Source organism: Molossus molossus, unplaced genomic scaffold (assembly GCF_014108415.1).
Source record: "Molossus molossus isolate mMolMol1 unplaced genomic scaffold, mMolMol1.p scaffold_m16_p_26, whole genome shotgun sequence".
In the NCBI taxonomy this organism is placed as follows: Eukaryota; Metazoa; Chordata; class Mammalia; order Chiroptera; family Molossidae; genus Molossus; species Molossus molossus.
In genome coordinates this window covers 2,850,689-2,876,079 of record NW_023425362.1, presented here as the reverse complement: position 1 = coordinate 2,876,079, position 25,391 = coordinate 2,850,689, and the positions used below count along the sequence as shown (strand labels likewise).

Below are 25,391 nucleotides of genomic sequence, written 5' to 3'. Positions count from 1 at the left end.
GCTCGGCCCGGAAGGAGGCGGGTCCCCGGCGTGCCCCAGCCAGCCCGGCCGGACGAGCGGAGATGGAGGGACCCGGGAAGGACGGTACGTCCCGCCGCCGCGGCGCCCGCGCGGGGCGCTCGGCGCAGATTCGGTGACTTCCTCGGGCGCGCCCTGCGCTCTGTGCCGTGGGCCCGCGGTGCCCGTCTCCACGGGCTTTGCGTCCGCCTCCTTTCTTCCTGTTCAGTTTTCTCCGTCCCCCTCGGCGCCCTAAAGGGATTCTGGCCGCTTGCCTCTGCTGCAGCATCCCCGCTGCCCGCGCACCGCCTGGCGCCTCGCAGGCGCTCAGGTTGCCGGTTCCCGGCTCCTAACACCTGTCGAGGGTCTTCGCGACCGTGTTACTGAGCGAGCCTGGCTGTGACTTTGCTGTCTTGTTCAGTCCGGGTCAGGTGCGAGTGTCCAGGTGGGAGTGCAGCCTCACAAGATGAGCTAAAAGCACGTTGAGGTCCTTTTGTCCTTTGTTCCTCAACACCCACGCGAGGCAGGTAGACTGGGTAGCCAAGTGTCCTTACCACCTCCACTTGGCAGAAACCGCCCCAGCGCCTCTGCCAGCCCTCATGGATTCTTCAGCTGCAGGGGAAGGTATTTCTTGCCACACCCCTCCCGTCCCGTTGCATCCCTTCCACAAGTGTGCTGAATCCCCCTGCCTCTCTTGAGGACCTCAGCCCTCTGACACCCTCCCTCGCACGCTTGCTTCTGCCTGTCCCTGAGCTCAGGCTGACATACAGACACACTCCTTTCTTGTCCCCACCGCCTCTCCCCTGCCGCGTGTGCCTCGTTTAGAGCGAGACTTCGAGAACTTTCTCTACTTGTTTTGCTATTTTTTCATATCCCTCAACCCTGACCAACCCCTCCTGCCCTTGTACCTCCACTCAAGCTGCTGTCATCGGTCAGGACATCTTTGTTGCCACAAGTGCCGTCACTTTTCTGTCCTTGTTAAGCAACCTCTCCGTAACATCTGACCTTCTCTCCTTCTGCAGTCTTCCCTTGCTTGGCTTCCAAGGCATCTTGGTTTTGCTTCTGCCTCTCTAGCAGGTGTATCCCCATCTCTGCACAGTCCTCTTCCATTATCATCTTCCCCAGCTGATTCCCCAGGACCTGCCCAGTCCAGGATGTGTCTGTGCTTCCCACGGGGGCTCTCAGACATCCCCATGGCTTTACACCTCATTTCCTTTCCGGCGGTGCCCACCTGTGGCCTTGAGCACAGCCTCTCTGAGCTCTGGACTTGTACACACACCTGCCTGTTTGGCACCTCAAACTTGACACACATACCCCGCCCCGTCTTGGCCTGTTCTTTGTCTTTCTCGTGTAAGTAGATGGCCCCTCTGTTCACCTAGCTAGCCAAGCTGTGAAGCCGCCACATCCATCCAATCATCAATTACTGTCATTTCCACCTCAGAATATATTGGGATCCATCTACCCCTTTTCAACTCCACCCAAATGGCACCTCCTGGGTCTCAGCCACATTGACTCACCTCTGCCTGCTTGTACATTTGCATCTTGGCCAGTGCGTGCATTTGCAATCCCAGTAGATCCTGCTGTTTCCTTTCTGACCTACTCTACACAGCAGCCAGGGGACCCTTTGAAAAACACTAGTTAGATCCCACCACTCTCCTGCTTAAAGCCCTTTGATAGCTCCCTCTTGCACTCAACAAAATAAAAGCTCCCTGTGGTGGCTTGCAGACCCTTCGGGACCTGGCCTACCTGTGTGTCCACCCCTCCAGCCACTTTGGCCTGACCAGTTCCTGGAAGGACCCTTTTTACTGCCTTTCACTCTGTTTCCACTGGACAGTGCAGTCCCGCGCCTGCTGGAGAACGAGGCTATTTGCAGAAGGAATGAGTCAGCCTGCCCAGCGTCACTCGGTGCCAGCTGTACGGTGCCCGCTGTAGGCTTCTTCCCTGACTCCTGGTCTGGGGTTCGCTTTTCCATAGCAAACAATTGGAAGTTTCTAGAAGTGACCTATACAGTTGACTTCCTAGGTTCAGGCATGTAAAAAGTGAAATGTCTCTCATTTCTTTCCCTCAGCCACCCAGTTTCTCCCTCCTAAATCCAGAGTGTCATTGGTCTCTTGGGTGTTCCTCCAGATCTAATCTGTGCAGGGGCAAGCCAGTGTGTGCACCGGTCAATCGGTTCCCCAATTCTTACAGCACCTCCCTCTTTATAGCACACAGCCCTGTCCTGCTTCCCATTCTTTATACGCTGACTTGATCTTATCTTGTATGGCAACATAAGAAGTGTTACTGTTTTGTGTGTGTGTGTGTGTGTGTGTGTGTGTGCAGCTTGTGCGACTAAATAGTTCTGCCACGGGTTATACTGTAACTGATCTCATCTGCTGTGGGTGAACGTTTTCTTGTCCAATGTGCTATTGTTGCCAATTCTGCTGCAACAAATAACATTGTGACTCTCTGCAGGATACATTCACAGAAGCAGGCTTGCTGGGCCAGAGGGCATGCACATTTATTTTGGGAGGTGCTGCCCAGTTGCCTTGCCTACATTTTATCTGACTAATTTTTAACAGTCTGATAGGTGCAAAGTGGAACCTCATGCTAAGTTTATTCTTCATTATTCTTAGTTTTGAGTGAGGCTGAACTTTGTTGTTACTCCTCACCTGAGGATATATTTTCCATTGAATTTTAGAGAGTGAAAGGGAGGGAGGGAGAGAGACAGAGACAGAGAGAAACATTGATGTGAGAGAGACACATCTGTTTGGTTGCCTCCTGCACGAACCCCAACTGGGGCCAGGGATGAACCTGCAACCCAGGAGCGTGTCCTTGACCGCAAATCAAACTCGAGACCCTTTGGTGCGTGGGCCAGCAGTCTAACTACTGAGCCACACCGGCCGGCAAAGCTGAACTTCTCGACATAGGTTTAAGAACATTTTATTTTGCCCAGCCAGTGTGGCTCAGTGGATTGAGTGTCGTCCCATGGGCTGAGAGGCCCAGGTTGCGGCTTCCATCCCCAGTAGGGGGCATGTAAGAGGAAGCCAATGGATGTTTCTCTCTTTCTCTCTAAAAAAAAAAAAAAACCAATAAAAACCCAAGAGGGGAATAAAAAGAACACTTGGTTTTATTTTTCGAGAATTTTTTCTTTTTTATTTATTGACTTTAGAGAGAGGGGAAGGGAGGGGGAGAGAGATAGAAACATCGATTGGCCGCCTCCTGCATGCCCCCCACTGAGGACTGGGCCCACAGCCTGGGCATGTACCCTGACCGGGAATCGAACCGGTGACCTCTTGGTGCATGGGTTGACGCTCAACCACTGGGCCACACCAGCTGGGCTATTTTCCAAGAATTTTATCTGTTCATATGTTTTGTCGATCCTCCATTACATTGTTCATTGTTTTCTTAGCAATTTGTAGGTACTGTTCATGAGTTAGCCCTTTGTGATGTGAGCTGCAAATGGGCTTTTTCCTGTTTATTGTTGCTTTTAACTTTGCTCATGGTAGTTTTTGCCAGGCAGAGATTTAAAATTTTTTAACATATTGGACTATCAACCTTTATTTTATGGCTTCCAATGGGCGTCACAGACCTCCACAGGTTACAAAGTAATTTCCCCATGGTTTACTGTTCTTTGAGAGCTTCATTTTTCAAAATTATGTCTGTGGTTTATTTGGAATTTGTCCTGGGGTGGTATGAGATATGGGTCAAACTATATATATATGTGTGTGTGTGTGTGTGTATATATATATATATATATATATATATATATATATATATGTTTTCCACAAAGAGTTATCTAGTTTATCTCAATAACATTTACTGAGTAATTCATTTTCCCATATTGTTCGATATGTTACTTTCTATGACATATTAAATAATATTTCTGTTCCTCTTGTATAGTTCATGTTAGGTTTGTTCATAGGTATTCTGTATTTTTTGCTGCTACTGTAGATGACGTCTTGTCTTCCATGTATTGTCTTGTAGATCTGAAAGCCATCGATTGCTTTGAAACAATAATTATTGTATAATAGTTGTGTCCTTAGCCATCTGCTTTTATCCTTTTACTACTTGTAATAGTTCTCCATTGATTTTCTTGATATTTTTCTTGTGTCTATAATTAAAGCATCTGTTCGCTACGATGACACCTCGAGTTCTTTTCTGAGTGTAGCTGTGTTGGTCAGTGCCTAATAGAACATGTTGGGTTGTGTTGACAGTAGACGGCATAGCCATGCGCCCAGCTTTAATGGAATTTCTTTAGTTTTCCATTCAGCCTCCTGCTGGCCTGTGGGTTGATTTGCACGTAGATGGTAGTCCTCAGTGCTGCTCATCGGCACCTTCCCTCCCGGGTGCTCATCGGCTCCTCCGCGGTTCCCTCCCGGGTGCTCATCGTCGGCTCCTCCGCGGTTCCCTCCGGGTGCTCATCGGCTCCTCCGCGGTTCCCTCCCGGGTGCTCATCGGCACCCCCGCGGTTCCCTCCGGGTGCTCATCGGCTCCTCCGCGGTCCCCTCCCGGGTGCTCATCGTCGGCTCCTCCGCGGTTCCCTCCCGGGTGCTCATCGGCTCCTCCGCGGTTCCCTCCGGGTGCTCATCGGCTCCTCCGCGGTTCCCTCCGGGTGCTCATCGGCTCCTCCGCGGTTCCCTCCGGGTGCTCATCGGCTCCTCCGCGGTTCCCTCCCGGGTGCTCATCGGCTCCTCCGCGGTTCCCTCCCGGGTGCTCATCGGCGCCTCCGCGGTTCCCTCCCGGGTGCTCATCGGCGCCTCCGCGGTCCCCTCCCGGTGCTCATCGTCGCTACCTCCGCGGTTCCTCCGGGTGCTCATCGGCTCCTCCGCGGTTCCCTCCGGGTGCTCATCGGCTCCTCCGCGGTTCCCTCCCGGGTGCTCATCGGCTCCTCCGCGGTTCCCTCCCGGGTGCTCATCGTCGGCTCCTCCGCGGTTCCCTCCCGGGTGCTCATCGGCTCCTCCGCGGTTCCCTCCCGGGTGCTCAATCGGCTCCTCCGCGGTTTCCCTCCCGGGTGCTCATCGGCTCCTCCGCGGTTCCCTCCCGGGTGCTCATCGTCGGCTCCTCCGCGGTTCCCTCCCGGGTGCTCATCGTCGGCTCCTCCGCGGTTCCCTCCGGGTGCTCATCGGCTCCTCCGCGGTTCCCTCCCGGGTGCTCATCGGCTCCTCCGCGGTTCCCTCCCGGGTGCTCATCGTCGGCTCCTCCGCGGTTCCCTCCCGGGTGCTCATCGTCGGCTCCTCCGCGGTTCCCTCCCGGGTGCTCATCGTCGGCTCCTCCGCGGTTCCCTCCGGGTGCTCATCGGCTCCTCCGCGGTTCCCTCCGGGTGCTCATCGGCTCCTCCGCGGTTCCCTCCCGGGTGCTCATCGTCGGCTCCTCCGCGGTTCCCTCCCGGGTGCTCATCGGCTCCTCCGCGGTTCCCTCCCGGGTGCTCATCGGCTCCTCCGTGGTCCCCTCCCGGGTGCTCATCGGCTCCTCTGGTTCCCCTCCCGGGTGCTCATCGGCACCCCCGCGGTTCCCTCCGGGTGCTCATCGGCTCCTCCGCGGTCCCCTCCCGGGTGCTCATCGTCGGCTCCTCCGCGGTCCCCTCCCGGGTGCTCGTCGGCTCCTCTGGTTCCCTCCCGGGCACATGATGGAGTTGCATGTCCTGCCCACGTGAAGTTGAGTTTGGCTCAGGTGACTTAAATGGCGGCCACTGAAATGGCAATGTTCAAATAAGAGTCTCTTGTGGGTCTTTAAGAGCCAGTGTGGAATCTTCTGTCTCCCCTTTCCTCTGCCACGGAGACCGGCAGGTTCCCGATGGCGGAGGCTCCAGCAGCCGGGTTCTGGAGCAGGAGGACCTGGGGCAGGGCCAGCTCCCCGCAGCAGGCAGAGGGTTTGAGAGGTGCAGCTTCCTTGTCACCTCAGCATCAGTTAGCCCGTCCTAACCGATCAGATGTGTGCTTCTGATGGCATCCGTCACACCTCGTCCTGGCTGTGGGTGAGCGACATGCCTGTTCCCTTTCGTGGAGAGCTCTCGGAGTCAGCGCGTGTCTGCATCCATCGTGCGCCTCGGCGCGTGTGGAGCCGGCTGTGGGCTGTAGGTCCAGTGGTACAAGGGGCGCGTGGCTCGGTTGTGGACGACTACGCCGCCTGCAGTCCTGGGCGGCCTCACCTGGCCGTGTCTGCTCTTTCCGCTGAGCCAAACCAGCCAGGGCCCGTGTCTGCTCTTTCAACATGTTGCTGGGTTCGGTTCGCTCGCGCCCCTGCTCGGGGTCTTCCGTCGGCTGAGGCGGGTCTGGAGCTTCCCTGCCGAGCCGGCCGTGGGCTTGGCTGTGGTTCTGCGCGCTCTGCGGAAGTGAGTTGGAAGGTTTCTTTTCTCTGCCCTTTGGAGCAGTTAAATAGTTTTGGAATTATATATCTTTACAGATTTGATAGAATCAGCCTATGAAACGCTCTGCTTTTGGGGGGAGAATGGCTCTAATAAATGTGTCCAGTTAGTTTATAAAAATTGAAATATTAAGCTACTTTTCTCTCTCCTGGGGTCAGTTTTATTTTTTGAAAATCAATTTAAATTATTTAAATATAAAAAATGAATTCTAGCCCCAGCTGGGTGGCTCAGTTGGTTGTAGCATCGCCTCATGCACCAAGAAGGTTGGGTTCTATTCTGATCGGGGCACCTACCTGGGTTGCGGGTTTGAGCCCCCCATTGGGGCACGTATGGGAGGCATCTGATTGGTGTTTCTGTCTCACATCGATGTTTCTCCCCCACCCCCTTCCTCTCTCCCTAAGATCAGTAAAATGTATCCTCAGGTGAGGATTGAAGAAAAAATAAAAATAAGTTATATTTTCTAGACAGTTATCCATTTCAGTCAAGTTTTTAGGTTTAGATTTTATGGTTTTGCTAAGCATACTGCTTTGTTTATTAGGATCAAATAAGATATGTTTTGTGAAATCCTGTATAAACTTTATTGCAATATTCAGTGGATTTTTTTTTTTTTTTTTTGGTACGTGACCCTAGCGGGAACTTAACCTAAGACTCTCTGGTCTACAGGCTGACCCTCCAACCGCTGAGCCAAACCAGCCAGGGCTCAGTGGTTTTTGTTTTCTTTTTAATCCTCACCCAAAGACATTTTTGCATTCATCTTCAGACAGAGCAGGAGGGAGAGAGGGAGAAAGAGAGAGAGAAACATCGACATGAGAGAGACACATCGAGTGGTTGCCACCCACATGACCCCAACTGGGGCCGGGGAAAAACTGCAACCGAGGTACGTGTCCTTAGTGGGAACTGAACCCGGGACTCTCTGGTCCGCGGGCCAATGCTCTAACCGCTGAGCCAAATCGATCAGGGCCAGTTCAGTGCATTTTGATAACTATTTGCTAAGTGTTCGGGCCCTTAACTGGACCTTGGGGAATTTGGGAGAGTTAGACGGACGTTGGTTGTCTTGGAGGAGCTTACAGTCTGGTTGGGGCCACAGGAGCGTCAGGAGACATTTAAAGACTAACGAGACTAGTGCAGTGCTGGGGGTCGGGTCCAGGTGCTGCGGGAGCCCCAGGGAGGGCCAGGGTGCAGCGGGAACAGGAGCGGGAGGAGGGAGCCCCCCAGCAGAGGGACCCCTAACCCAGAGCCTGTGGTCGGTTAGAGGGAGTCAGGCGTGTGAACAGACAGGCTGGTGCAGGCACTGAGGTGGGAGTGTGCGTGGGCACAAGGTGCAGCTGTACCTGGGATCCAGGTGAGCTGCAAGAAGAGGCTACAGTCAACACATGCGTCACGTAGGGAGTCCCTACTGTGCCTTTGAATGATGCTGAATTTGTGTTTGAAAGGGGAACAGCTGTTTTGTAGTGTGTGAGCAGGGAATTTATTTGAAAAGGTTCTGCACCTGAAGGTGACTTAGCTAGTCTGGAGGGCGAATGCATTTTAGGTTATGTCTTAAAATCATGCTTGGGCTTTTGGAACGGCTTGACAAACACTGAATAGCTGATGCTATTTTAAAAGGAAAATAAATGGAAAACCTAAGATCCCCTACGAAAATGTGACTGTTAAAATAACAGTAAGGCCCTGGCCGGTTGCTCAGTGGTTAGAGCGTCGGCCTGTGGTCCAGAGAGACCCGGGTTCGGTTCCTGCTAAGGGCGTGTACCTTGGTTGCAGTTTGTCCCCAGCCCTGGTTGGTCGTGCAGGTGGCAGCCACTTGATGTGTCCCTTTCATGTCGATGTTTCTCTCTCTCTTCCTCTCTCTCCCTCCCACTATCTGAACAAAAAAAATGGAAAAATGTCCTCGGTGAGGATTACAAAAAAAAGAAAAGAGTTGTGGGTTCGATTCTGGTCAAGGGCACGTACCTTGGTTGTGGTTCATCCCCAGCCCTGGTCGGGTCGTTTGGGAGGCGACCAGTCGATGTGTCCCTCTCATGTCGATGTTTCTCTCTCTTCCTCCCTCCCTCCCTCCTGCTCTATCTGATGATAAATGTAAAAATATCCTTGGGCGAGGATTTAAAAAAATAAAATAACACTAAGTTACACTTTGGGAAATGAAATTTCAGAATAGTTTTAAAAGTGATAGAAATTGGTGAGTTTTTCTGTTTATCAGCCCTAGCCCTAAAATAACAGCAGATTTTTTTCTCCCCAGAAATTCTTCTTTTGGCCGATGAAAAATTTGACTTCGATCTTTCACTGTCTTCTGTAAGGTAAATGAGTTTTCTTCTCCTGCCTGACAGCCACATTCAGTAAAACCCTCCATTTAAATGCCAGTGTCATTAATAACCCTTTTTTTTTTTTTTTTATCCTCACCCGAGGATATTTTCCCATTTTTTGTACAGACAGAGTGGGAGGGAGAGAGAGGAAGGGAGAGAGAGAGAAACATCGATGTGAAGGGACACATCGAGTGGCTGCCACCCGCACGACCAACCAGGGCCGGGGACAAACTGCAACCGAAGTACATGCCCTTAGCGGGAACCGAACCCGGGTCTCTCCGGACCGCAGGCCGACGCTCTAACCGCTGAGCCAAACTGGCCAGGGCTATAACCCTTTTCTTTTAAAATAGTGCGAACGAAGACGACGAGGTGTTCTTCGGACCTGTCGGGCACAAGGAGAGGTGCATTGCTGCCAGTTTAGAATTAGGCAGTCAGCGCCCCGCAGAGCCTCCTTCGCCGGCGCCGGGAAGCCCCTTGCGCTGGAGCCCCGTCCCCGGGGAGCAGTTCGTGGAGGTCTACAAGGAGGCCCGCTTGCTGGCCTTGCGGATAGAAAGCAGCTGCAGGAGCCACGCGGCCCCGGCCGCCGGGCCCCACGACGCCGTGAGCCAGGAAGACGTGGAGAGGTTTATACAGGAATCACAGTTAAAAATGAACCTGTTCGAGAAAGAAAATAAAACCAGGAAAAGCCCCAACTCCCTTAAAAGGGAGACATACTACCTGTCGGACAGCCCCCTGGGGGCGCCGCAGCCCCCCTCGGGCCAGGGCCTGCCCAGCGCTCCTGCCCAGGCTGGCCTCGCCCGGACGCCGGGGCCGCCGCTCCCTGCTCGTTCTCTGCCAGTGGAGCCGGGTCCCGTTCACCCTCCGAACCTGGCAGGGACTCAGAAGAAGGTCGTGAGCAAGTTGCTGCCGCCCCGCGCGCTGTCCACTCGAGGGAAGAGCACGCGTGAGGCCGTGGAGGTAGGCAGAGCCGGCGGCGTGAGCCCTCCCGTGAGCCCTCTCGGTTCGCCGGTAGTGGAGACCTGTCCGGGAGGGACTCGCAGGTGGAGCGGCTTCAGGGGTCACAGCAGGGGAAGAACAGTAACGGGGAGCTGGGTTTGGGGTGGACGTGGGCAGGGCCACCTTGCTGATGTGATGACTTAAAGACACCTCCTCCGAAACTCTGGTTGAAATTTCCCCTTTGATTTTGGTATAACATTGGACATTCTACCCAGTAGGGATTTATTCGCATTAACAGGCAATTCCCCCTCCTGGAACAGCCATTCGTCATCCTCCTTAACTGTGACTTAGGTTGGATGCTTGGTCACAAATGTGGAGCAGTGAGCTGTCCCGGGAAGTGGCTGTGGACAGGTCTGCCTTTGGGGCTCGGCCAGCCCACTCCAGAGCTGCGCTCCCGGAGGTGCGCGTGGGGCGGGGCCAGGGAAGCCGTGCCCTCGCGTGGTGAATTTCATGTTGTGTCAGGTTGAATCTCAGTTTTTTGTTTTTTGTTTTTTTTATCCTCACCCGAGGATATTTTTCCATTTTTTGTACAGATAGAATGGGAGAGAGAGAGAGAAACATCGATGTGAAGGGACACATCGAGTGGCTGCCACCCGCACGACCAACCAGGGCCGGGGACAAACTGCAACCGAAGTATGTGCCCTTAGTGGGAACCGAACCCAGGTCTCTCCGGACTGCAGGCCGAGGCTCTAACCGCTGAGCCAAACCGGCCAGGGCTTGAATCTCAGTTTTTTCAGTGATGTAAAGGATAAAGTTACAGCTTCGTCTTCATAACTTTATGAGCTTCTTCTGTGGCTTGTTATGAACTCTGTCACAGGGGTTATTTGTAAGCTCAGCCAGCCCTTGTCCCTCTGGTCAGAATTTGTGACTTGTTTGGCTCTGCGGGCCATGGAGAGTGGCAGTCGGGACCAGCCGTGGGACTCGCGGCCGCCGAGTGGCTTCTTTGGGCGAGGGAGTGACCTCTTCCTCATCCTCCTTCAGTAAAAGTCCTGACAGACTCAGCTCTAGGGGCTCTGTCTCCGACTAGTGACCTGTGTCTCGGTGTCACTTTACCCAGTTTTCAATGAGGAGGCAGAACCGTCGTCATGTCTGGAGCGAGTGGCCTGTTGCCCCCTCGATCTCGGTGACGGGCGGGACCCCGCACACCTCAGGAGACTGATGGTGCCCGGCTGCTCCGAGGTGAAGCCTTGGTGTGTCTGTATTGGTTACAGACCAGGCGGTTCTCACACTTCAATTTAAAATTTTTCAGCCTATGAAAGAGAAACCAGCTAGTCCTTCCAGGATGAAAATCCTGAATGAAAAGGAATCACACAGGAACGTGCCCCACTACAAGCCCCGCACTGCCCAGGACATCACCAGCTTGCCAGCCCTCGGAAGCCACTTGGTCCAAGGCAAGCAGTCGCTTCCTATTCCAAACAAGGTGAGGGGCTGGGGCCGCAGGTGGGCTGGGCCTGCACATGGGCTGGGGCCGCAGGTGGGCTGGGGCCGCAGGTGGGTTGGGGCCTGCAGGAGGGCTGGGGCGCAGGTGGGCTGGGGCCTGCAGGTGGGCTGGGGCCTGCAGGAGGGCTGGGGCGCAGGTGGGCTGGGATGCAGGTGGGCTGGGCCTGTAGGTGGGCTGGGGCCTGTAGGTGGGCTGGGGCCTGCAGGTGGGCTGGGCCTGCAGGAGGGCTGGGGCCTGCAGGTGGGCTGGGCCTACACGTGGGCTGGGGCGCAGGTGGGCTGGGGCCGCAGGTGGGTTGGGGCCTGCAGGAGGGCTGGGGCGCAGGTGGGCTGGGGCCTGCAGGAGGGCTGGGGCGCAGGTGGGCTGGGATGCAGGTGGGCTGGGCCTGTAGGTGGGCTGGGGCCTGCAGGTGGGCTGGGCCTGCAGGTGGGCTGGGGCCGCAGGTGGGCTGGGGTGCAGGTGGGCTGGGGTGCAGGTGGTCTGGGGCCTGCAGGTGGGCTGGGGTGCAGGTGGGCTGGGCCTGCAGGTGGGCTGGGGTGCAGGTGGGCTGGGGCGCAGGTGGGCTGGGGCGCAGGTGGGCTGGGGCCTGCAGGTGGGCTGGGCCTGCAGGTGGGCTGGGGCCGCAGGTGGGCTGAGGCCGAGCGAAGGAGAAGGTGGCAGCTTTGTATATGTGGGAGGTGTCTCTGAACTGAAACCAGGGTTAGGAAGGTTGGCATTGTGGCCCCTGGGAGGCAGCCTGGTGGGATGCACAGGACAGGCCTGGCGTGCGGGGGCCTGGCCTCTGCCCCCGGGAGCTGTGGGTGGAGAAGGGTCACCGCTCGCATCAGTGTGTGTGGCACAGAGCTGCTCCCTGAGGCCCTCACCAGGTCCTGGTGGGGATGACATGGGATGTCCACGTCTGAACCTCAGCTCCCCGCAGGCACGGGACTGACCGGCCACATCGCTGCTGCTTGCTTTCAGCACGGCTGAGCAGCCGTGTCCTCGTGCAGACTGCCGGCAGCGGGCCCGCTACTGACCAGTGGGCCTGGCTGGGCCCCAGTGCCCATCTCAGCCACCCCGCGTTGCTCACGAGAACGTTGAGAGGGCTGCTTGACCTTTTCCTTCTGTATTCGAGACGATAATTATTACGTTGTTAAACGTTATTTTAAAGCTACTTTCGCAGGATTAAGTAATGGATAGATAATGGACGTGATGACGTTTAACTTCTGTTTCAGCCGGGGCTGAAGAAAAGCCTGCTGAAGCCCCCTGGTTGTGCTGGTGCCCTCGCAAGGAAGCCCCGTGCCCCGGGGCCTGTGTGTGCTTCCCCGGCAGCTGGCAGAGGTAAGGCCGGGCGCTGCCCGCACCTCGCAGCCAGGCAGCCTGGAGTGCTGCCCGTTTCTCTGGGACGGTTTTCACAGACCACTTAGGCTCAGCAGAAGGTTCTGGAAGGCTGTTGCCGTCTGAGGCGTGGAGACTGTCGGGGTCCCTGCTCTCGAGGAGCTTCCCCTCCCACAGTCCTCTGCGGGCTAGGGCGGTCCCGGGGGGGGGGGTGCATCTGCCCCTTTCCTCTGGGTGGCGGTTTAAATCCCGGCCACCAAGCCAGGCCACCGTCTAGGGGTGAAGGACAGCACCTTCATAGCCGGGGAGAGGCCTGGGCCTCCTGCTTTGAGGGACCAGCCCCTCCTCACACTCTGCGCGGTGTGCACTCTGGTGCGTGTCCAGGCGTGGACTTCGCTCGGGTATGAGAAGTGGAGTTCTGGGATGGGCCGACCCTGACGGCTGGGGGGGTCACAGGAACTGTCTCTACGTCTTCACAGACTGAGGGGAGGGGACCTCCTGGCGGGGCTCCTGTGGGCGTGGGAGCTGCGAGGAGGTCCGGCCTGTGTGGCACGTGGCACGTGGCACGTGCTCAAGGAGAGGAAGTGCTGTTACCCTAGGTGTTAGTTGTCTGCTGGACGTGTTGGTTCTGGTGTCAGCACCATTTTTGTGGATGGTTTCTGCGTTCCTCACCTGGTAGAGGCAGGCCAGCGAGCGGGGCTTCCGTGTATCTCTGTTCACAGCAGGATCCCCGGGGCAGCTGCAGGAGTGTGTCGCGGGACTGTGGTACCTGCCTCGGCGCCCTCTGGGCTGCTGGCGCTGAGCACACTCACAGGTGCCCCGTTTCGGGCTGCGGCAGAGCGGGCGCCGTCCGTCACGTTGACCGGTGACCTTGATGCCGCTGGGACAGAGACAGGCCTCAGAGCCCCGCCCGAGCTCCAGCAGGACACTGAGCTGCCAGCCAGGTGGGTGGGTTTGGTTCAAGGGGAGACAGGAGTGTTATTCTGGCCACAAACGGATTCGAAACCGGGTCCAGCATTCATGACCAGATCGGTCCCCACCGAGGAAAGACTGAGTTCACCTTTCAGGGCCGCTCGGGCAGGTGGCATTGGCCTGCGATAGACCCTGGACGATCGGTCGCAGGCCAGGACCTCATGCCAGCACCCGGGCCCCTGTGCAGGAGCTGCCTGTGGGTGACAGGAGCTGGTGAAGCCTCGAGCGTCCACAGACTGTTCCTCACAGAGCACGAAGGCGGAGCACCCCCCTTTCCCCCCGAAAACCAGTTGCCTTCAGGGAAGCAGTGGGAGGGGGGCTGGGAAGCCGCCTAGAGGGAGCCACGCCTCCTCATCTTCCTTAGGATGCCTTGGGCGGGGCCTCGGAGGACGCAGGCCCACGGGCTGTCTGTGTCTGCCAGTCACCTGCGGTGCTGTTCCCAGCAGAGTGGTCTATTCTCCAACAGTTACAGGAAGAAAATCTGTTACCAGTCACTCATATATTGGTATCTTGGCAGCAGAGTGTTTTTGCCCTCGTTTATTTGCTATTCTGTTTGAAACAGCGTTGTTGATTGATATGACCCAACCTCCTTGTGACTTAAAGGGACAGACCGGAGTGATTGCGTCCTCTCCCTGTTCCCCTCCCCCTTCCCCTCCCTGACTGGACAGGTGAGGCACTCTGCCGGGGCCTGCAGCTGCAACATTGGATTAAGGACATTCAGAAGATGACCTGTGATCTGCCGAATGAGGAGGCACAAGCCCCCACAGGGTCGCCAGGAGCTCCCCCAGCAGCTGGCTCCCCTTCTGGGGAGGAGGCAGAGCCGGGGTGGTTTTGATTGCGGGTGCAGTTGCATTACGCTCACACAGAAGAAGCCAAGTCCCTGGGTTTATGACTTACAGACCCAGAAGTGGAGGTGGGGCAGTGAGCCCACGGAAAGGCACAGAGGTCACCCGTGAGCGGGGGCAGAGCAGGGTCAAGCACCTGTTACTTCAGAGGTGTTTGGCGTGGAGGTCGCTGACCTTTTGCAGGCTCAGGTCTAAGTGGTTATTTGTAAAGGTGCCCCAGGAAAAGCAAAGCAGGGACTTGGGGCGGAAATTCCGAGCTTGGGTCCTTATCTGAGTGTCCGGGCTCTGGGTGTAGCAGGCTCGTCACACTGTGAAATGCCTGCGTGGCACTCCAAGTAGATGTTTTCTCCTGTCTCCTTCCCTCTGCTCGACGGGTAGGGGTCTGCTGTGGCCGCAGCCAGTGAAGACGGCAGGGCGGGAACTCTGCGTCTTGGTGACTGTGCCCAGAGCTGGCCCTGGAACACGCTCGCTGAGCCCGCAGCCTGGGTTGTCCCGTGTGTGGTTTTGCCTGATGGGCGTGCAGAGCCTTGTTCGTCGTGCCGCATTCCTCTTCTGTGGGAACCTTAACAGTGATACTTTCCTCACTGGAAGGCGTTTTAGAGTAGATGTGCGGAAGGAAAGAAACACACCCGTGTGTGTTAATAGCTTCGTGAATCTAATTACATGGGCCGATTGATAACCAGGGCTGTGTGTCTCCTCTTCCAGAGACATCCAGTGAACGGCCAAGTATCTCTGCAGACAGCTCCTGGCCTCCTTCGAACCCGGGCCAGGCGGGCACTACCGCTGTCCAGCCAGCTCTGCAGGCGGACCCCGCGGCTGTCTGCAGGCCGGCCCAGAGCCCTGGGCTGGCTGCGTCCACAGCCGAGCAGCCCGCGGCACCCACCTCGCCGGCTGTCGTGCAGCCACAAACGCCAGCGCTCGGTGGCCCGAGGCTGCACGCTCAGCCCAGCTCGTCCCTGTCTTCTCGGCTGAGTAGAGCCGGGGGTTCCAGGCGAGATTCCTTTCCGAATCCCAAGACCAGGGTTATGCCGGTCCCTGCGAGCCAATTTAAAACGCCCAAGTTCCCTACTGGTAAGTAAAAGGAAAATTGCAGTGTGTTTTTAAAATCATGAGAAAATTATATTTAAAGTTCTGCAAAAGTATTAGTTTTGGTGACGATGGTTCTTGGCGCTCTTGTTCCTTCGCGCACGTTGTGTCTCCTGGCTGGTTTGGCTGAGAAGCCAGCTCTCGAGAGTCCTCGTGTTATTTCAGCGAGTCGGTCATCGCACGTCGGTGTGGCTCTCCCTGTTGGTTGTGCTTGAGGGTTCCTGACCTTCTTTGATCCGTGGGTTGTTTTTAATAAAATCTGGGGAAATGTGGCCATTACCTTTTCAAATATTTATCTTGCTTCCCCTCATTCCCTGAGACTCTAAGCGCATGTGTTACGCACTTCTCGATGTCGTCCTGCAGGTCACGGAGCTGCGTTCCTTCTCAGCGTCCCTCCTTGTGCTGCTCTTTCTTCCGCAGTGGGATCTGCTGAGCCCACCCGGTCAACTGTGTTCCATTTCTGACATTATAGTTCCCCGTCTTGTCCCCAGGTGTTTATCTCTTCTTTAAAATTCTCGAACGTGTTCTCATGGTGGTTTTAAAGTCTTTCTTCTAGTTCTATCTTCCCTGTCACTCTGGGGTCTGTTCTATTGACTACTTTTTTGCTGGTTATGGTCACATTTTTTTGTTTTGTTTGTTAATCTGAGGATACTTTTTTCATTGACTTCTTTTTTTTTTTTAAAGAGACAGTGGAAGGGAGAGAGGGAGAGGGAGCGAGAAAGAACCAGTGATGTGAGAGAGACGCGTCGATTGGTTACCTTCCACGTGACCCCAGCCAGGGCCGGGATCGAACCTACAACCCAGGTGCTTGCCCTTGATTGGGAATCAAACCTGAGACCCTTTGGTTCGTGAGGCCACATGCTAACCGCTGAGCCAAACCGGCCCGGCATGTAGTGGTTCTTCATGTCTTCCGGACATCGTGAGTGTTGTACAGCGAGTGCCCGGCGTCTGCTGCCCTCTGGGGGCCTGGGCGTTGCCTTGGCAGGCGGTGGGGTCTCCAGTCAGCGTGATCCTTTCGGGCTTCTTTTCAAGCTTTGATGGCACAAGTCAACCCGGGACCGCTCAGCCCTGCGGCTGACCTGTGGCCTCTCCATGTTTCTGCTGAACGTGCTGTCCCAGGTCTCCAGTCGGCTGCTGGAGTGTGACAGTGTCCCAGCCGTGTGACAGTGTCCCGGCCGTGTGACTGTGTCCCGGCCGTGTGAGTGGGTCCCGTCGTGTGAGACTGTCCTGGCCGTGTGACTGTGTGTCCCGGCCGTGTGTGTCCCAGCTTTGTGACTGTGTCCCGGCCATGTGAGTGTGTGTCCCGGCCATGTGACTGTGTGTCCCGGCCGTGTGACTGTGTCCCGGCCGTGTGACTGTGTGTCCCGGCCGTGTGACTGGGTTCCGGCCGTGTGAGACTGTCCTGGCCGTGTGAGACTGTCCCGGCCGTGTGACTGTGTCCCAGCCGTGTGACTGTGTGTCCCGGCCGTGTGTGTCCCGGCCATGTGAGTGTGTGTCCCGGCCGTGTGACTGTGTGTCCCGGCCGTGTGACTGGGTCCCGGCCATGTGACTGGGTCCCGGCCGTGTGAGACCGTCCCGGCCGTGTGACTGTGTCCCGGCCGTGTGACTGTGTCCCGGCTGTGTGACTGTGTGTCCCGGCCGTGTGAGTGTGTGTCCCGGCCGTGTGAGACTGTCCTGGCCGTGTGACTGTGTCCTGGCCGTATGACTGTGTCCCGGCCGTGTGACTGTGTGTCCCGGCCGTGTGACTGTGTGTCCCGGCCACGTGAGACTGTCCCGGCCATGTGACTGTGTCCCGGCTGTGTGACTGTGTGTCCCGGCCGTGTGAGTGTGTCCCGGCTGTGTGAGACTGTCCCAGCCGTGTGAGTGGGTCCCGGCCGTGTGAGACTGTCCTGGCCGTGTGAGTGTGTCCCGGCTGTGTGAGACTGTCCTGGCCATGTGACTGTGTCCCGGCCGTGTGAGTGTGTCCCGGCCGTGTGAGTGTGTCCCGGCTGTGTGAGACTGTCCCGGCTGTGTGACTGTGTGTCCCGGCTGTGTGACTGTGTGTCCCGGCTGTGTGTGACTGTCCCATCCGTGTGAGCAGTGGCGGTTTCCCCGCAGTTCTGGTCTTGGCCATTTGGCACCTCTCCCGACACTCACGCACCTGCTTACTCTGCCCTGAAGGTCCGAGCCGGGCCGCACGTGCACGGAGGACAGTCGGCCTCGCTCCGGGGCTCTCTAGGCGTCGACTCGTTTGCAGTTATGGGCACTGCTGGCGAGTGCGGGTGGCCTAAAGCCCGGAACCCTCCTCTCCAGTCACTGCTCGTGGGAGAATGAGCCGCCCTACGGAGTTTCTGGCCCTGGGCACTCGTGGGTACAAGGGTATGATGAAGAGACAGACCCCTGGTCTCGTGGGACCTACGTCTTAATAGTGAAAGATAAGAAGTGTCGTCAAATGAGTACATGCTCAGATCGCACGTGTAATGAAGTGAATAAAGAAGATGGTGTCGTAATGACGTGTATGCTGGGGAAGAATTTGGACAGATGGTCGGCGAAGGCTCCCCCCAGGAGGTGACACAGCAGAGCTCTGAGCCGAGAAGATGCAGCTGTGAGAGAAGAGAGCAGCCAGGCGCAGGGCCCTCCGGGCAGGAAATGGCCGTGCAAAGGTCCTGAGACACGACGGTGCTTGACGAGCTCTGGACCCAGCGTGAAGGCTCGGGTGGGGGACGTAGCCACGCAGGTAGGGTTAGGTTCCGCCTCTAGCCCAGAGTGACGTGGTTTAAATCGGGTGGGGGACGTAGCCGCGCAGGTAGGGTTAGGTTCCGCCTCTAGCCCAGAGTGACGTGGTTTAAATCGGGTGGGGGACGTAGCCGCACAGGTAGGGTTAGGTTCCGCCTCTAGCCCAGAGTGACGTGGTTTAAATCGGGTGAGGGATGTAGCCGCACAGTGAGGGTTAGGTTCTGCCTCTAGCCCAGAGTGACGTGGTTTAAATCGGGTGGGGGACGTAGCCGCACAGTGAGGGTTAGGTTCTGCCTCTAGCCCAGAGTGACGTGGTTTAAATCGGGTGCGTGTGCGTCTCCCTCCTATTGCAGAGCTGGCTGTCTCTCCTTGGTGGTCCGGTGTGTTTTGCGTGATTAGCTTCTCTTCCTCGTGGTTCAGTGAGGCTGCCTTGGCTCCCGCCCTCGTCCCTAGTGGCCGGAGAGATGGAACTGGTGAAGGAGAGCACACTGCCCTCCTAAGTCCACTTGTGGCAGGCTGCCCACGCTCTTCCATCGTGTCCGTGCTCAGCACTGCTCGCCTGACCTCTCTCCCCACCAGGACGCTGAGACCTTGGTCTTGATTCGACACTAGCTAAGGTGGTCACTAGGAAGGAAAGGAGAGGTAGCCGGAGGCCAGCTCCCGGGCTGTCTGGCCCTGGAGGGTGGTGGTGCGGGAGGAAGTGCTGGGCAGGACGGTGCGACCCTCGGAAGAGCCTCTGCTGAGGGAGCAGCAGGCCCTGCGCGCCAGGTGGGAGCAGGGAGGACCTCTCAGAAGCCGCGTCACAGTCTGGAAAGAGATTAGGGGGTGGCAGTGGAGAAGGTGGGGAGCTCTGACCTGGGAGACGTCTGGTAGACTGGGATAGGATGTGGCGGTGTGGAGAGGGGACTGGGGGGTTCAGAACAGCTGGTGCTCCCTCCATGGGGAAGAGCCGTGCTGGGCAGAGTCCACTGGCCAGTTCGGCCTGTTGGGCCGTCGTTGCCTCCGGGCTCCAGGGCCGGTGCTGAGTGGCAGGTGAGCCGTGGGGGTCAGGTGAGCCCTGCGGGGGTCAGGTGAGCCGTGGGGGGCAGGTGAGCCGTGGGGGGGCAGGTGGGTGAGCCGTGGGGGTCAGGTGAGCCGTGGGGGGCAGGTGAGCCGTGGGGGGGGGCAGGTGAGCCGTGGGGGGGCAGGTGGGTGAGCCGTGGGGGGGCAGGTGGGTGAGCCGTGTGGGGGCAGGTGAGCAGGGGTCTGGGTCGGCTGCTGGGGCCTGTGAGGGCGCTCATTCTTGCTGGGACGGCGCAGTGCGGAAGAGGGAGGAAGGTGCGGTACACCAGTGCGTGCAGTCGGAGGGACGTGCAGTTGGAGGGATGTGGAGTCGGAAGGACGCGTTGAGAGGGAGGACCGAGGTGGAGGTGGGGGTGGGGAGGACTGCGGTCTGCCCGAGGCATGTTCATGGTGAGGTCTCATAGAAGACAGTGGGGAAACGCGCTCAGGGCAGCTCTTTGGGGAAGATTTGCTCTGAGAAGGTGCAGGCATGTGGGACCTGAGCTGGGGGGGGCAGGGCCAGGGCCAGGGGCAGGTTGTTTGAGATGGGAGGGGACACCTGCAGGGCAGCGGCCTCTCCCCACCTTTCCTTTGGGGCTGGGGTGGGGCTCTGGGGACCGCGTCCTTACCCTGGGCGAAGAGACAGCAAGGTGTTCTCTGGGGGCCCGGGGGCCCGGGGGCCCGGGGTGAGCTTGTGAATTCGTTTCTGTGGAGCCGGTATTACGACAGGGCTGACTGTGGGGCTGCAGCCTGGGGCTCGCTCAGCCTCCACCCGCTTGTCATCTTGTGATCAGACGAGATCAGCCGCGCAGGGCATGGACAACCCCAGGACCTCACGCGATGGTGTGGCGTTTCTTGCCCTGGCCAGTTTGGCTCAGCGGTTAGAGCATCGGCCCATGGACCAAAGAGTCCTGGGTTCGGTTCCCTTGGTTGCAGTTTGTCCCCGGCCCTGGTGGGGGTCGTGTGAGTGGCAACCACTCGATGTGTCCCTTTCACATCGATGTTTCTCTCTCTGTCTCTTCCTCCCGGTCTGTCTGAAGATGAATGCAGAAATGTCCTCAGGTGAGGATAAAAATAAATAAATAAAGGAAGTGGCATCTTGGATGACTGTGCTGGCCCTGGTCCAGGGGACGGGGTGCTGTGGGCGTTGGGGGCTCGCCTAGAGCCTGGCCCCATCAGCGCTGCAGCCGTGGGCGGGCATCCAGCTCACGTGGCCGTGCTGAGTCAGCCTGGTCTTCGCCACTGCCCAGGCCCGGCTCCCTGCCGGCCGGGGTAGCAGCCCGGCTTTCCCTGTGGGCTTGTCTGGGCGTCTCCTTCCTGCACACCTCCGCTGTACCCGGGGAAGCGGAGACAGTCAGAGAATGCCCGTCTGGTGAGGAGCCCCAGCGAGGGGCTGACCGCTTGCTGTGCTGCACTGACCACATGCTTCCTCTTGTCGCAGGTGACCCTCCAGACAGTGCGACGCCCAGGTTCTCTCGGGCACAGAGGCCGCAGTCCTGCACGTCGGCAGGGAGGTAACGAGCGATTTGACTATAAACGCAGACACACACCCACTCACCTCTCACGGTGCACTCGCAAGTGCGTGGTGACCCCACGGCCCGGCCACGTCTGTCTGGCCTTTGCCCCAGTCCTCAGTAAACTTGGACACCTACCACAGGTCACGCGGGCCCAGGCTGGCCTGCGGTGGGGCACGGGTCTTCAGCCCTGACCGGGGCTCTCACTTACGTGTGTGTGAACTTGCAGGCACTTTGTGGGCTGGGCCAGATACTTTCCGTCCAGTGTGAGCCACACTGAGGCTCCTCCCCTTCCAGTGCCGTGGGCAGAGCCAGACCAGAGCCTGAGCCCAGAGCCCGAGCCCGGACCGCCTTGCACACACTGGGCCTCGGTCCCGTGCATGGGCATCGTTTGGACCTCCCGGGGTTATTTTGAGGATTCCATTTGTTTGTGGTGTTATTTCTTTTCCCTGAGTGTCGGTGGAGCGGCCAGTGGCCAGCAGTAAAAGGCGTAGGGAGACTCCTGGTCCAGCCCTTCCGCCCGCCCGCCCCCTGTCAACATGCAGGCTGTTTCCGCCTCTGGAGAGCATCAGGACTGGCCTTGACGGGGTAGAACCCCAGACGGGTCATCCCAGGCTCCCCAGTGCTGGGATGTCCTCTTGGGAATAGCTGCACCAGTAACGGGGGCAGGTCTCTCCTGACCCTCCGGGAAGTGGGCTCCACGCCCCCACCTGTCAAGTGCAGTCACATCTGATGGTACGAGGCCCACGCAGGCACCAGGGCTTGGCAGCAGCCCCGCAGAGAACAGCCCACGCAGGTGGGCTGGCGTGAATCTTTTCTGTTGCACAGAGGAGTTCCTGCTGGCTGAGTAACGAGATGTCTCTGGGGGCGTCTGTCCCTGAGCCCCGCTCTGTCTCCCCAGGGCCATCCACAGCACTCCGGCTCAGCGCTCCTCAGGGCCGGCCTCCAGGACCCCCCTGAGCACCAGGCGCGTGTCCGCCCTGCCCACCCCTGCCGGCCGTCGGCTCTCTGGCCTGCCATTGCTGACCCCTACAGCCGTGCCCAGGACTCTGCCTTCTCCCCTGTGTGTGTCTGCTCAGCGACTGTCTTCGGGGCCCCGGGGAGCGCGTGCCGTGAGGTAAGAGACGGGCTGCGGTACATTAGTCTCACACACAGCCCCCGGGCTCCCTGTGCCTGGCAGGCTGCCTGGCCTGTGGTGGTCACCTGTCAGGAGCCGAGCACGCTGTCAGGGAGACGCTAGTCACAGAAACCGGAGACGGGCTTTGCAGGTCGCCCGTGTCCCTGCTGACGGGCGCGGCGTGGGGCGATCTGGGAGGTCTGCTGAAATCCCCTCCCCCGGCCTCTGACCCGCGGTCCTGCCACGGCATGGAAATGGCAGCTTAGGTGGACAGATGCCTGTGGCAGCAGAGGGCGCGGCCGAGACGAGACCGGCCCCCGTTAGGTGGCCAGGAAGAGGCCGAGTTAGCCCTGTGCCTGCTGACCGGCAGGCCCACGGGGACCGCGAGAGGGTGCTGGAGGAGGGTGTGACCCGTCTCTGCAGAGGAAGCGAGGTCTGAGAAGAGCATGAGCAGGTGCAGCTCTGCCCACGGCAGGTGTCGTGTGAGTCACGTGTGCATACGTGACGTCTGTGTGTCCGGAGGACAGAAGACCGGAGAACCGTGCTGGCGCGTGGGGGGGCAGAGGGCAGCGGCTGACCCGCGGGAGCCGGCACCGGAGCCGCTCCGTGTTCCGCTTGCAGATGATGTGCACTTTGAAATGTAACGGAGAACATTCTTCCTTCGGGTTGTCATAAAGCCTCTAAAATAGTAAAAAGAGCCCTGGCCGGGTGCTCAGTGGTTAGAGCACCAGCCTGTGGACCAAGGAGTCACGGGTTCAATCCTTGCCCAGTCGGGGTCGTTCAGAGGTAACCAGTCGATGTGTCTCTGTCCCTACCCCCCAATTCTATCTAAAAAGTCCATGGGAGAGTATTCTCAGGTGAGGATGGAAAAATAGTACAAAGAAAACAGTGTGTTATTTACAGAGATTGCTGCTTTCCGTGGCTTCAGTTTCAAGCCGCTGGGTGTTGGAGGGCCCGCCCGGTGGCAGACTGTCCGGGCCTGGGGGGCAGCAGGACGCAGACAGGTAGCCCGTGGCCGTGTGCACTGCCGCCGGGTGTTGGAGGGCCGCCCCGTGGCAGACTGTCCGGGCCCGGGGGCAGCAGGACGCAGACGGGTAGCCCGTGGCCGTGTGCACTGCCGCCGGGTGTTGGAGGGCCCGCCCGGTGGCAGACTGTCCGGGCCTGGGGGGCAGCAGGACGCAGACAGGTAGCCCGTGGCCGTGTGCACTGCCGCCGGGTGTTGGAGGGCCGCCCCGTGGCAGACTGTCCGGGCCCGGGGGCAGCAGGACGCAGACGGGTAGCCCGTGGCCATGTGCACTGCCGCCGGGTGTTGGAGGGCCGCCCGGTGGCAGACTGTCCGGGCCTGGGGGGCCGCAGGACGCAGACAGGTAGCCCGTGGCCGTGTGCACTGCTCTGTCTAGCAGGGAAGTCATCGAAGGATCAATAGGCCAGAAGGGGCTGTGTTACAGGGAAGCCCCCCCTGTGGAGTCTGTAACTGGGGGACCCCACCTTTCCCGGCGCCAGGTCAGCCTCCTGAGGCAACAGCTGGTAGACTGCCCGTGGGCTCCCCGAGCTAGCGGGTGGACGTATCTGAGAACGGGGTGCAGGTACAGAACCACAATACAGGGACCGAGGCCAACTCCTTGGGTGGACTCGCTCTGTTCCTCCTATTTAATAATCAAATAGGCACATGTTGATAGCAGGTGGGCAGAATTTCAGAGCTGATGGGACCTCAGAAATCAGTCTGATGGACAGGATGCTGTGGTCACGGCTCCACACTCGGCGCGCGGCCAAGCACACCGGCCTTGCCGGGAATCCCCCAGCCTTCCCTTCCTCCTCTGCAGAGCGGGGCCCGGGAGCAGCAGGCAGGCCGCACCCCAGCGCTCGGGCGCGTCGTCTGATGGGCGTTTTTCTCCTCCGGAAGCTGTGCCGCGGGCTCTCTGCTTTTCTCCAGAAAAGAGTGAAGTTACTGTTTCAGAAAGTGTCACCGCAGAACTAGCGCGGGGGGAGGCGCAGCCACTTGAGGAGCTGTCCCCTGGAGAGGTAAAGGAGAGGACTTTCCTCTTGTCGTTGGATTAGCAGAACCTGCCTGGGAGCCAAGCGGTAACTCAGGACGTGGCCGCGGGGTCGCCTCTGCAGGGCTTCACCCTGCGACCTAGGCCTCCAGTCTCTGGAGGAGAAAAGGCCCCACCTCTGCCCCTTTGAGCCGAGAGGGCCAGGTTCAGAGGATGAGGGGAAGCAGGTGGCAGTCAGGGTCCGTGGGAGCTCGTGTTGGCCGCTGACAGGAGACCAGTCACGGGGCAGGGTGGCCAGCTCCCCTCCAGGGCCCATCCCGGCCCTCCTCCCCTGCCTTCCCACACGGTCAGCCACGGGGACCCGGCCAGGCCTGATTCCCCGAGCACTGCCCCGTCCCGTCTTCTCGTCCAGGCTGTCCTCGTGGACATCCGGCTGGACCAGCTTCACCTCGCCCCGAAAGCTGCGAGCTCGCCCCGCGCCGACGCCCCCCTCATCGACTTCTGCAGCACCCCGGAGGCAGACGTGGCCCTGAGGGCCGACAGCCGGCCTCTGATCGACCTCCTGGTGAACACCCCAGACACGGACAGAAACACGGGGTCCAAGCCGCTCCCCGAGGTGGGACAGGTGAGGCGGGCAGGAGGGCCGTGGGCTTAGGCTCTGAGGGGCCTCGGCTCCCGGACATCGTGGTGGCCCTGGAGGTGACCCTTGAGGCTTCTCAGGCAGCATGTCTCGGGGCACACCTCATCTTTGGTGGCGAAGCTCAGAGTTCAAGTCCCGCTGAGGAGCCCTGCCCAGGAGCCCGGGGCCCCCGCAGGCACGGCCACAGCCGTTCTGCTCCAGGCCCTGGTGGCCCAGGTGATGGGGGAGCTCAGAGTTCAAGTCCCGCTGAGGAGCCCTGCCCAGGAGCCCGGGGCCCCCGCAGGCACGGCCACAGCCGTTCTGCTCCAGGCCCTGGTGGCCCAGGTGATGGGGGAGCTCAGAGTTCAAGTCCCGCTGAGGAGCCCTGCCCAGGAGCCCGGGGCCCCCGCAGGCACGGCCACAGCCGTTCTGCTCCAGGCCCTGGTGGCCCAGGTGATGGGGGAGCTCAGAGTTCAAGCCCTGCTGAGGAGCCCTGCCCAGGAGCCCGGGGCCCCCGCAGGCACAGCCACAGCCGTTCTGCTCCAGGCCCTGGTGGCCCGGGCGAGGGGAGCACAGCTGTCCAAGGCCCCGAGCCGCAGTGCGAGTGGCTCCTGGGCTGCCGGTTCTCAGTGAACAGTCCTGGGAGCCACTGGGAAGGGCGACAGGGACGCTCTGCTCACCTGCTGCTTCTGTCCTGCAGCTGATAGACTTGTGTTCGCCTCTGATCCAGCTGAGTCCTGAGGCCAACAAAGAAAACGTGGACTCGCCACTTCTCAAGTTCTGAGGGGCGACGCCCTCGCATCCACTGTTGGGGACAGACGGTCCTGGAGCGGTCAGTCCTAGGGAGAGACGGCGCGGAAACTGCACTGGGATCGAGCGCTTAAAACCTAAGTACAATCGCTGGGGGGCGGGGGGCGGGACTGTGTCCAGCGGCAGTCACCGCCCCGCTCCGCGCAGGCCGCGAAGGAAATCCTCCAGCCGAAGAGTTTTCTTTCGAACCTTTTATGTAAAATAGCAAGTGACTCTTCTTAAAACTAAGTTTGCCTGGAAAGTTTATTCTAGATTTAAGTTAAACTAAAATAAACAAAAATATA

The 25,391-nt window shown here is 58.7% G+C and overlaps 1 protein-coding gene across 1 annotated transcript; it reads left to right on the top strand.

The window, feature by feature from the left end:
- On the top strand, window positions 1-25,391 carry GTSE1 (G2 and S-phase expressed 1). The gene is made up of 12 exons (XM_036278237.1): window positions 1-84; window positions 8,577-8,634; window positions 8,991-9,597; window positions 10,886-11,056; window positions 12,292-12,397; window positions 14,917-15,282; window positions 20,495-20,567; window positions 21,469-21,684; window positions 21,836-21,865; window positions 23,529-23,706; window positions 24,091-24,303; window positions 24,998-25,391. Exons 1-12 carry the CDS (start codon window positions 63-65, stop codon window positions 25,079-25,081), a joined length of 2,124 nt encoding a protein of 707 aa, XP_036134130.1. The 5' UTR covers window positions 1-62; the 3' UTR covers window positions 25,082-25,391.

Excerpts from the sequence above, each read along its gene's own strand:
- GTSE1 (XM_036278237.1), top strand. The coding sequence starts at position 63 with ATGGAGGGACCCGGGAAGGACG. Across the intron at positions 9,598-10,885 it reads GCACGCGTGAGGCCGTGGAG|CCTATGAAAGAGAAACCAGC; the intron begins GTAGGCAGAGCC and ends AAAATTTTTCAG. Across the intron at positions 21,685-21,835 it reads CGGGGAGCGCGTGCCGTGAG|GTCGCCCGTGTCCCTGCTGA; the intron begins GTAAGAGACGGG and ends CGGGCTTTGCAG.